A 15,274-nucleotide genomic window follows, 5' to 3' on the forward strand; every position below is an offset into this window, starting at 1 on the left:
GCTTTGTGGCCTATAGAGTTGTGAATCGCAGGAAGACCTAGGGCGTCCAGGAAGAGCATCGGTATGGGTAAAACATGGACATGTGCCGTAAGGTGTTGGCATGGGGTCGGTTTGAGAGGTGATGTTGATAGTGTGGTTTGAAGTGGGCGGAATAAAATATCGAGTTCGAAGTTCAGCTAATCCTGTGGATCGTCGGCCATCACGGGAATTCAAGCGATTGTAATCAACCTGTGATAGGAGGAGAGGAAACAGTGATTTAGTGACCACTTGGTGTAGACCGGTTTCTAGTGCGTTTCATAGATCGTGACTCAACGAGATTGTTCTAGAAAGCTGTATCACTATCCCCACTTACTGCGCTTTTTTCAAAGATGGTTGTCCCGAATCTCACCGACTTTAAGGGAAAAAGGTGTTCAGCTGTAGCACCCTATCGGTGTCTAGCTGCTATACCACCCGAGGGAAGCACGAGGACTGGAATACCGCCAGGTCACCCAAGCTTAGACAGGAGAAGTCGAGTGGCAAAGGTCGGGTTCGAACCACGAACCATCGGTCAGTAAACTGGCGCTTTAATCACTGAACCATCTCGCCTCAACTCTACGAATCTGTTGAGAAAGCCAATCGATCACTCTATTTTGTGGTTGGTTGGCGGTTTCTCAGTAAAGGACCAGGTAGGATGATATAAAAGGACTAACTCTGACAGCAGAACTACAGAAAGCTGCCAAAAATGTGTCGGTACCCTTATCCGATAAGAAGAACCAACCCAAACCAATAATTTGATAGAATGTTAGTTGAGAATTTGTCTTAAGTTCCTGTACCTTCTTGGTTAACGTTTAATCAAAATGCCATGCATCAACAAAAACAACCAACTTAATGAAGTGGCAACACACACTGTGTTCTGGTCGTAATTGATGGTTGTCCCGCCAATTGACGATGTAAAAAAGGATTCCAGCACAGCTTAGCATTTGCTTGTAAAAGAATACATGCTGTGCGGCGAGAACATCCTTTGGTCGATGAAGCGTTTTGATAAAAACACCATAATTTCGCTCTACCGTACCCAACATCCGATCAGGTTTGCGCGGCTTTTCCTAGGTGTCGATTCACAAAAAATGCAATGACGCTCAGATAACTCTAGTCGGACACCTGAACAAATAAGGCAAAAGTTCCGTGTGGAAAGCACCGCGAAAAACCGAGGTTATACCATTTAAATCCCTGAATAACTCACGTAAGAACGTCCTGTGGGCTCCAAATTTCTGGGAGCCCTGGAAAGTCATGAATTTTGTCTTATCAAATAAATTCAAACGTAGATGGGTTGTAATAAGATAGATAAAATTTTGTAAGTTGGTACAAAACGTTGCAAGCATACACATCACGGATGTTTGGAAACATCTGCCGAACCTGCAGGCACGTAGATTAAATAACATTTTTAACTCTGCCGGTGGAACAGCACAACGGTGATGCAAAGACGTTCCCCTTTTTACGAAATTTCGGACAAAATGCCATTGCAGAATATAGACTGACTGGTAGATTATACTTTTCAGAAAGGGTTTATTACGTGCAGAGGTAAAAAACGCGGTTTTCTTGGCAGTGACTTTTCTGGCAGCCAAACTTTCCGGTAATCATATCACAATTTTTGCTCTCGTTAATTCCAGCAGACTAACTTTGTAATGTACTATTCATAAGGTTGCTGAAAATCCGTCGACCACCAGACTAATATGTAAAGCAACAAATCATTTCGTCTCAAGTGTCGCGCAGTAGCTCATCTACAAACAAGGTGACTCATACTTGCTCAGAAATTTACACGGTACACTGAACGACAAGCTGAAAATCCTCGACCACCAGACTAATATGTAAAGCAACAAATCATTTCGTCTCAAGTGTCGCGCAGTAGCTCATCTACAAACAAGGTGACTCATACTTGCTCAGAAATTTACACGGTACACTGAACGACAAGCGTTTTAACAAGTTGGTATAAATAGCATGTTACTGAGGCCCATATACAGGCAAACAATTAGGGTCAAGTGACTTTAATCAATCCCCGGACACGTGAAAGGGGCGATTAACCGACCGAGACCAGAGATTCGTTCTCCGTTCTGTTGTGCAACCAAATGGTTCGGTGCACACTGAAGAGAAAGGTATTGATCAAACTTATTTTGTGCGCTAAAACGACTTCATGTCACACGATCAATATTCCGTGGACAAACTGATTATTTTACCGTTTGTATGTCCTTGAGTCGTGCTAGACTGTTGCTACACACACTACAAGGAGCACTTTTTTCAACGCAAGGAAAACGATACAATTTCTCACTTTTGGACATTTTAATCTTGACTAGTCTGGCCACAATGCCCGCGATAAATAGAGTTTGCCAACCCTAAAATTTATTTGCTAATTTTGACTGAATATGGGCAACACCCAAATTTGTCAGCCGACGTTCGTTGCGTTACTCACTCTTTTCTACAACTACAGTGGTGCTAACTGCTGACTGGAGGAAGAACATGGACCTTAAACAATACCACACTTGAAGTTCCACTTTCCTGCAAGAGGTATTTGTTCCGAGTTATGCAGTATCATCCATCTTTGGCTAAGGTTGATCTGTAGCTTGGACACTAAAATTCAATTACTTATACATGATAATTTGTCAAAAAAACTGATCATTCCTGGAGTGACTGTGTTGGGTCGCGACTGACGGGGACAGATGTGATGAACTCTTCTCGAGAGTGGGCTGATTCTGGAGAAATGTCTCTTCTGGATAGGGATTGCTGCGTATATTTGAGTCTGATACCAGTGGAATATGATCGTCGATAGTAGTTGGGCGAGTGCCACCTTGCAGTCCTACACGAGTCTGGTGTGGTTTGTTACTGAGTGTCCTCAGCTTGTATCTCTCCCGAGTTTGTTTTCACTGCTATCCCAAAGTTGGTATTGTATACATTATATTTATTATCAGTTGTTTTGATGCATTTTACGGTATTATAGTGGGTTGCTTCTTGTTGCGATATCTATTCGACTGATTTTATATCCATGCAAACTTACCTAAAGGGCGCGTTACCTCACTGGATCACCCGGAATGGTAAACCGAGAAAATGTTTTAGAGGAGAGTTCCCGTGTGTTGATGCACAGAACAGGCTAAACAATGCTCTCCAGACCGTTTTCTGTACAAACTTCTCATCTGAAGCATTCAGCTCCACACACCTGACCATTATTGTCTATTAGTTTGACATGCTGATGACATTAAAACGACTCCCTTCTAATCACTCCGGAGGGTTGTTTTTGGATCACTGTGATACTTTGCCTCTTCAAACAGCGGAATTGAGGCGTCTTTAAGTCTTCGACAACCGATGCCTCAGAACCACAGCTTGTCTTGGCTGGTATCGGGTAGTCCGTCACGGGATAATTAGGAAATAGCGTTTGGTTGTGAAACGGGGACTTTAACCGCAGCACTTTCTTAGCACAAGAAGTGGCGTTGGTTACTGCATGTATAACACATGTCGAACCATCGTTTATCGAAGAGGGTCCTGTGCGAAGTCCAGAGCAATGGAGACGAAGAGATGACCAACCCGAGACCTGGTAGAGGTGTATGGAGAAGACTATGAAGAGTGTGGGCGCTGTCGGTGGGAATGGATTTCCAGGATGAAGACCATGTGATCGCCACTGAATCTATTAGAGACGCATCAAGATATGACCGCTAATCGATGTCATTGTTGCTCTTGTTGTCAGCTTTTAGCCAGATTACCTAAATGGTGTGTGGAAAACTTGGGATGATTGTGTTGGGTTAGCAATAAATCCATCCATAATTGTTTTCATCACAATAGGGTATTCGAATAAATTATGATTGAAAGGCAGCAAAGCATCAGTTCTGGACACTGATGCCACGTTGTTGATGATGATGGCGATGATGATGGTGAATCACCATCCGGCACTATTACTTTGGTTTGTACCGGGTTCAGGCTGTGTTTTAACACAAACCAAGTGTAGCACCACACATTGTGCTCTAGGTTCCACTGGCACATTTCGATGTGACAAGCACTTTTAGAATAGGATACCAACCAAACATAAGTCTGATGGGGGGGCAATGAAAGGAGTGTCTTCATTCAAGTAGCTATTGTGTCCGCTTGTGTCCCTCATGGACTTCATGAAACTCGCGGAGAAAGTAGGCAACTTTGAAACACACAGCTACAACGCTCCAGGTATCTGCATTGTGTGCTGCTCATTGGAGAGGCATCAGTACAAAACACAGAGGTGAAGCTATTCCGTCTCGTATCTCCACCACTCACAGCATACACATCAGCTGAGGTCTGAGCGTATGCTGGAGTCTTTGATGGCAGTGTTTATTTAACCTTAGGGTCAACTGAAAAGAGAATTTACATTCAGTCGTGCGGTATAAGGGATATAGCTTCCCTCTGTAAGTTGTCCGTCTCTGTCGGGAATGTCGCATTCCGGAATACAGTCCCAGAATGCCCGAGGCCTACTGAATTTGTCAAACTCCACCAAATTCTCAGTTGGGAAGCCGCTACCCGAATGAGCCACACTCACCTGAAAATCAGTCATGTGTGACCCGAGTCAACATTGAAAAACTGAAAACATTTTGAAGATGTTTTATTTTTATTGAAAATCACCAGCAGTGTACACACTGTGAATTTCTAGAGCTGTTCAAATCGATGCTTTACCGTTGTTAGGTGAACACCGTAAATGTCGAGAAATACACTCATTTGCAAATCAATTTGGTTTTCACAAGAGACTCAACTGAATCTCTCACTTATGATATTCTGCAGGCCACCTCATGTTTCAGTTCTTGAAAACAGTCCAGTTTGGGTTCAAGTAGAACATAGGGTTGACGGAAACTGGGGGACAGCGTCTACCTGATGAGCCCCAAGAAGGACGAAACCGGTCGTAGGCTGTCGAGGAGTTTTCAGCGACCTTGTGAATAGTTTCCTTTACCGTAAGATTCTGTTAGGAGGCAGGCTGACTCACTCAGACAGGACCTTACGCTACACTGCATGTGGCACGATCCGGAGTCGCAGGGCCTTTCGAATGACGATTCAAATAGACAGTTCGAGGGACTCTCGAGTAGATTATCGATAATTTGTTCGTGGTGCGGCGGTAGTGAGGTTCATTCCGAAAAGTTGTGACTCGACGCTGAATACTTGCGAACTGTGTGGCTGGAGGATGATGGCACTTTATCCTGTTTAAATGTGGTTAAATCTTACTGCCAGGCAGCGGCTCATAACAGGAACTCACGGGGCCCACTTATCTTACAGGCTAATACGATGTTTGTCGTTGGATTTGTAGTGTTCATATCCATGTCTCCCTCGTTTGAACAGTCACCCTCCTGTCCTGGCGCAATTATTATGGTGAGTTCACACCAAAGCGGGGAAGCACTGGACTCGGGTTTCGCTCTTATTAGAGCTCATCAGCAGTGTATATCCAATGGCCGCGCCGGGGTTCGAACTACGGACACTTGACTCGCAAGGCGAGCATGTTACCACTACTCCACCCGCGCACGTGGACGCATCTGAATTCTCACATCTGAACAGGCGAACGTGTTCACGCTTGAGTGAGGTGATTGGTGTGCCCTGTTCATCATCGAAACGGCGACCCAGTAACTGCACTGGTTGTGACAATCGATTGATCTGCCAGTCAGAACTTCCCAGTCAGGTATCGCCACCAAAACTTGAACCCCACTGAAAAACATTTCTACATATCTGTTGTGGGGCTTGCAGGATAGACATTGTTCATAATGCGATGTTAACTCCCGACAGGAGTGGAACAAATGTACAGTAGTTCTCGACCTTCCAAGATAGAATGGCACCAACCAGTAGGATAAAATTTCAGTAGTATCCTCGGAATCTCTTAATCACTGGCCACAAAAAAATCAATCTTGCACTAGACCCATGAGAAAATCGGTCTTCTGAAGAACGACTGTTCAGATTCCAGTTCATGATGAGTTAATCCGACCGGAATTAGGCCTCATTTCGACCGGAATCACTTCATACTTACAACTAAGCTAGTGTTCTCTGAAATCAAGATCATTTCAGCAGACGCATCAAATGACGTTCCAGTCCAACTTGTTCTATTTACATTTCAATCATGCGAGTTATTCCCAGCAACTCGTGCATTTCCTTAGAACTAGCAATAAATTGACTGTTGCTGCTTCTGATGAAACACGAGCGACTGACATCTCGAAGCTGACGTCTGTCGATAGCAGATACGAAGTGTTCGAGCCATGTAGTAAGTTCTGTCTGTAAATAAGGCATTGTTACCTGAAATCTGAAATTGATATGTCCGGAAAGGATACCTGAGGTTGATAAGAAGTTGGATGCCAACTGTAGTTTAGTCGAAGCGCAACATCCCAGACTCGAATGATTTCTGGTTCGAAGATTCTTTCCCACTTTTGAACAGAACAGAGTGCATCCGATATTGTTGATGTCCGTACGCTTATGCCTGGTTGCACACTGAACGGGAAACAATCAGATCACCGATCAACTCGATTCTATCGTGAAAGAGGAATGAGATAAGGGCAATGTTGTGGGAGGAGTTGGAGCGACTTGTCCACGTGACTTCGTGATTTGTCGTCACGCAATGGCCAACGGAAAGTGATCAATACTTGTACGGTTGATATGAGTGGCGCTGAAGATTTTGGTGGATATTGCAGCTAAGCCGGAACTACTGGCCTGAGAGTTTGACTAAACTGATTTTGGACCAATACCGGGTAGTATGTGAATGAAATGAAGCAGTTCCAAAGGGGACTTCATTAAGTCGAAATTCACCCAACTTGGTTGTTTTCTGTCTTCATAAAAAACAAAGTCTGTACCCAGAATCGTATCGAATATTACTAGGCTATCATATGCCCGATGCGACTAAACTGATTGAGAATCAGTCATCATTTTGAGTCTCCACTCAAATCAGTGAACTGTGGTCCGAACAGCATCGTGAGTCGCAGCGTTCCAAGTGCTTACAACGGCGATGAGTTCGGCCGATGTGCTGGAATGTATTCACAGTTGAAGGATGCCGACGATAACTCACACACCGATATTTAGGTTGTGAAATCGTTCAGCTGTAGCACCCTTTCGGTGCCTAGCTGCCATGTCACCCGAAGAAAGCACGAGGGTTGGGATACTGCCATGTTGCCCAAGCCTAGACAGGGGAATTCGAGAGGCAGAGGTCGGGTTCGAAAAACGGACCTTCTGGCCGGTAAATCCGCGCTCTAACCACTTGGTCCATCTCGCCCCAGTCGTGAAATACGATAAGAGCGATTAGTCTGCGGTGCAAATAACCTGTTGGAGAGCCCCCCTCACGAAAGAACGCAATCAAAACACACTGTCATCTACTTGGTACGGATACAACGGAAATAATCTGAGTAGACCGGACACAGCAATATCTTGAAGTGGCATTACTAATTTACTGGAAGGCACCAGTGCAGCACAGTTTGACGGTGAGCTCCATTCAGACGTAAGCTACGCTGGTAATCCATCCCCTTGTTCCAAGAAAGCACCCGGTGGAAGTAAACCAACAAATTTAGTTCACGCACGTCGTTAAGAGCTCCGTAAATGTCAACCGTAAAGAGCAAGCAGACAGACCAGAACGGGACCTTATCATGCAGCAACAAACAGTGGCATTTGCACTGTTTTTTTTCGGTGAAATAGATCGTCTGCGTTAAAAACTGGGTCATGGTCAATGAGATTCTAAAAATACAAAACAGGAAAAGGAATCTATTCATTTTCACAAGTAATAATCCTCTTTTTATGGAAATTTCTCAAACCAGAGTACCATTATATCTAGCTGGCGCCCGTCCGGTCCCAGAAGGAACCGCTATTGAAAACACTGGACTATCAAGTAACAGATAATATAGTGGAATCTGGTAATTTCCTAATCCCAATCTAGGTTACTCAACCAAAATTTCCATGATAAGAGATTTGAAGATGATAGTTACTGAGGCCTGAGACGTTAATCTCGGATGGCAGTAGATCAAAAGCAAAATCTGATTGATTCTTTTCCACATTCCAACGCTCGTAACTACAGTTGCAAACGTAATGAAAGTAGCAAAAAGGGTGTATTAGTTGGCACAATCGACATTTCACTTTTTAGTTGACAATATTAGGAAGTAAAACCCTTCCGTAGCCAACACCGTGAAGGAGAATTGACAGTCAATGGTCTCCCACACTAGTGTAGTTATATTTTGTGTCTCGGGATAACCGTGTGGGAAATTCACAGATTGTATTGTACTAGTCCAAACCGAAGCTGAAGCAAAGAGAAGTTTTCTCCTTTTCGCTAGCTTAGGAAACAAAATTATACAGCAGCAATGTGTGTAGCACTTTCAGCTGGACTTAATCGGTATCACACTGTGTCTGATTGTAGTAATGCACAAAAATGGACTGACCGTTTGCAACGCGGGAACCACCATCACGCTTATCAAGGATTTTATTTAGGGGCAGTTGCCCAAGGCCAGCTTTCAATAGCCTTCCTGCTTTCCATCAGTCATTGCGCTGGTCGATCAATCCAAAGAGTATAAGGTCAAAGGACAGCTGGAATCGAAATCCGCGTTGACCAAAAAAGTGACCGGTTTAAGTAGTCGCGAGGTTTGTGGAATTCATACCCACATTACTTTCGTTTGAACAGTCCTCGTGTTCTGGTACACTTATTCTAATAAGTCCACCGTACTGGAGATTCGCCCTTATTAGAGCTCATCACCAGTGGACGCCTTTGGCCACGCCGAATCTTGAAATCCCTTCATGCTAGGTAAGCGTGTTACCACTACTTCACCAGCGCACGCTGAACACATTTGAATTATCATGTCTCATCAGGCAAACGTGTTCACACTTGAACAACGTAAACGCTTTACCCGACTCCTCGTATGATAGCTAGGGATCGATTACTTCAGTTTGAATGCAGACCAGTGGCAACCGTAGAGAATCATCAACTGAACCACCAAAGCAAGATTTTGACAACTTCACTAACCGATAAGAGCTATTAATTGACACTCAACACGGATCTAGTCTGAAGAGGACTGACTTACTGATTGGTTCCCCGTCTGCCTTATAACCTGGCCAATTTGGTGACCCGCTCACTTGGCCTGATGGAGCTTTTGTGTCAAAAGCGAAACGTTGCGCAAATAAAAACTACCAATTGTTTATCAAGCTCTTCTGAAACAAATGACTTCTAGGCGGTTCCAAACACTTTCCAATTCACTGAATGCACACCCCTCTGAAAAGGACTAGCAGATGAACAGGAAAACAGTGGACGCTCTCTCGGTTCGATGGGACAACCGAAGGTACAAGCCACCGACAACCAGTTCAACGCCTTTTTCTCCTCCAATACAATATACTCCTATTTTGTCACACAGGCTAGTGATTTTTCTTGTTGCTTCTCTAAAAATAAGCGCACTTATGGTAGTTCGGCTTAGCCGACGTAATTTTCATCAGAGTCGTCGACAAAGATCAGTGTCAGTCGACTGAAGTCCGTGAAATTAACACTTAAACTGGACAGTAATCATGCACCACCACACTATCCAACCACTGAGAGGTTGATTTTCTTGGCAAAACATATTTTCCAAAGCAGTTGTCGAACACTAGTCACAAAGTTGAAGTTGTCATTTCCAAGTGTTCTACTGAGGTAGTCGTTATTGACTGCGAAGCTGAATGAAACCAAGAACAATAGGGTTTAATGGCAAGCTGAATGATATAGCAGGATAGATAAGCTGACAGGACGGTCCCTCGCTTTGGAGAGAGCAAATTTGCGGTTGTGTATGGCAAACAATGGAATCAAATGGAGGAAAAAAGCATATGTGTTTGAAGTAAAATTGAGGTCAACAAACGTACGAGAAAATCATACACAGCTGAGGGTAACTTGTTTCCAAGAAAACCGCCACCCTTTAGTACCAGCTTCCAATGTAAACCCATCTTAACGCCTGAACACAAAACCTCAGATAGACACTGTCGCACACGTCTACATCAGACTAAAATCTCTTTTGCGGCGGCGCTAACAACTAGTTAGAGCTGACTCACTTGTCTGTTGTCAACAGAATTGTACAGGTGACCCGAAAAACAAACTGCACGGCGCAGATTGATCGGGTTGATGGTTTCTCTGATTGAGTGTGACGAGAGCTGTTTTGGTGGACGCATCAGCGGTGCGGCGTATGTGCATGAGATTATCTGCTTGTGCTGGACCCTGGTCACATTCAGCAGAAGTTGTTTACTGTTTGTCTGGCGGAGATGGAAACCTTATAATTTTCAGACCAGGTTTTACACTCAGTACGTAAAGGAAGGGGATGTCTCTCCGTGGCTAGTTACCTTCTTGCATCCCGTAAAATTATAGGTTTAGAGAGTTCAGAGGAAACCGAGACGTGAACGACGCTGATCGATTTCTCCATTACATCCCATCATCATTCCATATAAACAAAGACTTGTAAACCTGCTGAGCATTGTTGTTTCGCTAATGTGCACACTGGTCAATGTGCAGTGAATTATCTTTGACAGAGCTCCATCACGATCGTTATCTTTTGTATATACCAGTCATCTTGGTCATGAACAAATCCAAATGGCTTTGTTACAAGTGTACCCAGCGCACAAACTTAAGCTATTCACGAAATTTACCAGCTGACAGTATTAAATGGCGCTGATGATCGAGAATTTTGTGATTCCGATCGGTTTAGTTCGAATCATCTCTAGTGATTGCGTCGTTTATAGAATCGTTGCTGGTTTCTTCGGACCCATCAGTCTAAGCTGATGGATAGTTCATGACATGGTTACACAGTGAGACATCTCTGGACGACTTCGATAATCCTGGAGTTGTCCAGTTGTCTTCGAGAAACACATTTGCGAATCAATTTGGCCTTCACGAGAGACATAACTGAATCTCTCGTTTGTGATATCCTCCAACTGAATGTGCTGCACGCAGGACGCCTCATGTTTCAGTTGGCACGATATTCGAGATATCGCAGTATATTTTCACACGGGAAGCTACTCACAAGGCTGCTGAAAATTCTTCGACAGCCCACGACCAGTTTTGCCTTTCATGGGCTCATCAGGTAGGCGCGGTCCCGGGGATTCCGTCAACCTTATGTTATACTTGAACCCAAACTGGACTGTTTTCGAGAAATGCACTCATTTGCAAATCAATTTGGTTTTTTCACGAGAGACTCAATTGAATCTCTTGTATATGATACTCTACAACTGAATGTACCCCACACAGGCCGCCTCATGATTCAGTTGGCACGATATTCGAGATATTGCAGTAGAACATAATTTTGACGGAAACTCGGAGACTGCATCTTAGCCAAGCACGAAACAGACGCTGTCAGATATTTTGCCACTGAACATCGCTCTGCTAACTAGCGTATTAAAAGAAAAAACATTCAACAAAAATAAAGCACAACTGGAGCTTTCGATTTTAAGCGCGAAAAAGACATCCAAAAACGGGAAAAGTTATATCTACTGAGGTCCAGACATAGCAGCTGAGTGATGCTACCAGCATTCTCTTACCGATTTGAGGGCAACTCTCAGTCTACTAAAGCTTTGTTCCTGCAACTCCGATACATTTGTCCTTCTAACCTGTTTCGGACCCGAAGCTGTTACGGTCTTGATCTGGTCGGCCAAAGAACGACGTTTTCATGGTGCGTTCAAACCCTAATGGTCAGATTTCGAGAACTAGATTAAACACGACCGGCTGCGTAACTGCAATTTCCTCTGACGTTCCACTTGATAGGGCGTACCCCAAAAAATTGACTCGATGGTGAAACTACTGCAGATGCTCTGTGACACGTGGACTTTCGAAGACAAGCCAACAAAACGAGACGTCTCCCATACCTTACACAGTTTACCTTGGAAAATCGATTTATTCCAGATAATGGCCTGAAATTCTCTTCGGTTTGAACAACTTTACCGGGAAATTTTATTCACTCGTATTCAAACTTATAAGCGGAACACTTGTGTAAATAAACGGATCAATCAGAGCAAAAAATAGTCGTGAAAAGCTGGATTCTTTTCAACAATCTCCGAAACAAAAGTAGGGCGAGCTCGATAGTAATCAGTACACCAGACGGGCTGAACAGTTTCAGTTGAGTCTACACTAATATCAAGGTTACTATCGATCCAAAACAGAACGGACAGTTAAGTTTCCTCAATGTCAGTAAAAAAAGAGAAGAATGACTTGACCATAGTGCGCGACGCTCACAGAAGTTAAACGTGGAAAGATCCTTATATTCACTAGATAGATTTGTTCCGTTGCAACAGAAGTGTAATCTAGTAAGATGCCTGACTGAGGGAGCAATGAAGATATGCTTCTTCGACTGCTTACAAGAGGAACTAAAGTCCTTGGGATGTATCTTACTGCAGAATATCCAATAAGTGACTGAGGGAGCAATGAAGATATGCTTCTTCCACTGCTTAGAAGAAGTCCTTGGGATGTATCTTACTGCAGAATGGATAGGATATGGGGTTCGCACTCAAGCATCTACAGTCCGTAATCCAAAAAACTTAACATTTTTGAGTTGGGAAGATGACCGTCTACACCAGGCCCAGTTCGAAGGTGACTATTTTGCTGAACTGAATACCAGAAGAATTGGACGCTCTGTTGGTACATACACGGCTGCTACTTTGTGTTCGAACTTCAATCGCACGTCCACTATCAGGTTCCCTTTGAAGGACAAATTGCCATGTTCTACCACCAGCCTTTTTGTATACTCACTTGTATGCTCGTGCCGAGCGTCATATTTTGGTCTTACGACAAAGCTTTTGTCGGACAGAATGCGCCAACTCAATCCCTTGTCTCTGGGTGGCAGCTGGAAGAAATCAGGCTCAAGTACAATTGCATCACGCTTAGCCGAAACTAGTTATGCCAACAAAGACCAATCTTGGGTATCACGTACCGGGTACCGCTGAACCGATCACGTCTGGCACGATCCCGGCTACCATCGATCGCGGCTGCGATTGGGGTCTGCCACTGGACCTACAACTTTGCGTCCGAAAGAAGCTTGTGTGACCTCTGAACTTGAACCGACTTGAGAAAAATCCGGTCCCACAAATGCTGTCTGACATTGACTCTTCCTACTTGATTCCAGGATCCATTGATCTCGCCCTCATTTAACCAACCTCCCTTCCATTTCTGTTTTACTAAATGCATATGCCTTCCCCATGATTTTAACCTTTTTCATGTGTTTTCTGATGATGAACAGTGTAGACTGTTTCACTTACAAAACAATATCTCCATTGAAATTAAATCTCCTCAAACCACCGGTAAATTAAAAAGTGCCCTGAGGCAAAATAAAAAATTTGCTGACTTTCAAAAAGACAAGGAAAACAAATAGCCTCTATTCTGAATACCCTATGTGAATAAAATGAACAAAATGCCATTCGACAGCAGTGCGCTGTTTGCATCACCGATTTCAGTTTGACTCTCGTTCGAACAGTGCATGACTAGTTATCGTCCCTTCACTTTGTCAACGCTTGCAAAACTGAACTGGAACTAACGGCGTGTAAAAACTGTCTCGTGAATTGGCTTAGGTCACACGTATTGAGGTTGTAGCGTACTGTAAGTCGTACTGTACCCGAGGTGAGTACATTCGCAGGTTATCAAAAGCACATATACTGGAGAACCGAAGTATCAGTGTTGAACAGTGATGGTGGGGACGATGATGTTAATAAGTCTAAATGTTATTCTACCTTTCAAGTTTACCAACGAGAGCCCAAACCTTGCCACAGTTGATTACGGTTTGTTTGTTTCTCAAGCAGAAAGTTTGAACAATACATGCATTTTTCTGCATTTCGGATAATGACTGAGTTCCAGGCTCCGCTCTACTGCTCCAGTTTGTAGTGTTTGTTACAAAACGAAAAACACCGCTGCGTTTTCTCCATTCTAACAGAGATCCACATAAGCAGGCGTTTGTATCCCACCCCATTTTTGGGCATCTAATAAACGAACTGGCTGCTTTTACAGACCGAATCTCAGAATTAAATACACCAACTCATATTTTGACCTTCAAGTATGTCCGAATTTATGGAGTTTTTTTAAATCATAAAGTCAAAACGCAGCGTAGTTGGATATCCTAAGGGGTTCGCACTCAAGCATCTACAGTCCGTAATCCAAAAAACTTAACATTTTTGAGTTGGGAAGATGACCGTCTACACCAGGCCCCGTTCGAAGGTGACTATTTTGCTGAACTGAATACCAGAAGAATTGGACGCTCTGTTGGTACATACACGGCTGCTACTTTGTGTTCGAACTTCAATCCCACGTCCACCATCAGGTTCCCTTTGAAGGACAAATTGCCATGTTCTACCACCAGCCTTTGTGTATACTCACTTGTATGCTCGTGCCGAGCGTCATATTTTGGTCTTACGACAAAGCTTTTGTCGGACAGAATGCGCCAACTCAATCCCTTGTCTCTGGGTGGCAGCTGGAAGAAATCAGGCTCAAGTACAATTGCATCACGCTTAGCCGAAACTAGTTATGCCAACAAAGACCAATCTTGGGTATCACGTACCGGGTACCTCTGAACCGATCACGTCTGGCACGATCCCGGCTACCATTGATCGCGGCTGCGGGGCTGCGTGTCCGCCCCCAGACCTACAACTTTGCGTCCGAAAGAAGCTTGTGTGACCTCTGAACTTGAACCGACTTGAGAAAAATCCGGTCCCACAAATGCTGTCTGACATTGACGCTTCCTACTTGATTCCAGGATCCATTGATCTCGCCCTCATTCAACCAACCTCCCTTCTATTTCTGTTTTACTAAATGCATATGCCTTCCCCATGAGTTTAACCTTTTTCATGTGTTTTCTGATGATGAACAGTGTAGACTGTTTCACTTACAAAACAATATCTCCATTGAAATTAAATCTCCTCAAACCACCGGTAAATTAAAAAGTGCGCTGAGGCAAAATAAAAAATTTGCTGACTTTCAAAAAGACAAGGAAAACAAATAGCCTCTATTCTGAATACCCTACGTGAATAAAATGAACAAAATGCCATTCGACAGCAGTGCGCTCGTTCGAACAGTGCATGACTAGTTATCGTCCCTTCACTTTGTCAACGCTTGCAAAACTGAACTGGAACTAACGGCGTGTAAAAACTGTCTCGTGAATTGGCTTAGGTCACACGTATTGAGGTTGTGGCGCACTGTAGATCGGAGAGGCACCCGAGATGGGTGTATTCGCAGGTTATCAAAAGCACATATACGCAAGAACTGAAGTGTCAGTGTTGTTGTACCGTCAGTGGTGGTGACGATGATGTTAATATTTCAAAGTGGTACTTTACGTTTCAAGTTTACATACGAGCGGTCATATCTCGC

The 15,274-nt window shown here is 43.8% G+C and overlaps 1 protein-coding gene across 1 annotated transcript in view; it reads right to left on the minus strand.

Annotated features, from left to right (window-relative positions):
- The window catches only part of T265_07720 (hypothetical protein), a gene marked incomplete at both ends in the record, with an annotated part of 90,865 nt that overhangs the window by 1,365 nt on the left and 74,226 nt on the right, over nt 1-15,274 (minus strand). The window contains one exon of the mRNA XM_009173316.1: nt 12,606-12,803. Within this exon, the coding sequence (XP_009171580.1) occupies nt 12,606-12,803 (198 nt within the window). The remainder of the gene's footprint in view (nt 1-12,605; nt 12,804-15,274) is intronic.

The sequence above is a fragment of the Opisthorchis viverrini genome, assembly GCF_000715545.1.
Source record: "Opisthorchis viverrini unplaced genomic scaffold opera_v5_184, whole genome shotgun sequence".
Lineage (NCBI taxonomy): Eukaryota > Metazoa > Platyhelminthes > Trematoda > Opisthorchiida > Opisthorchiidae > Opisthorchis > Opisthorchis viverrini.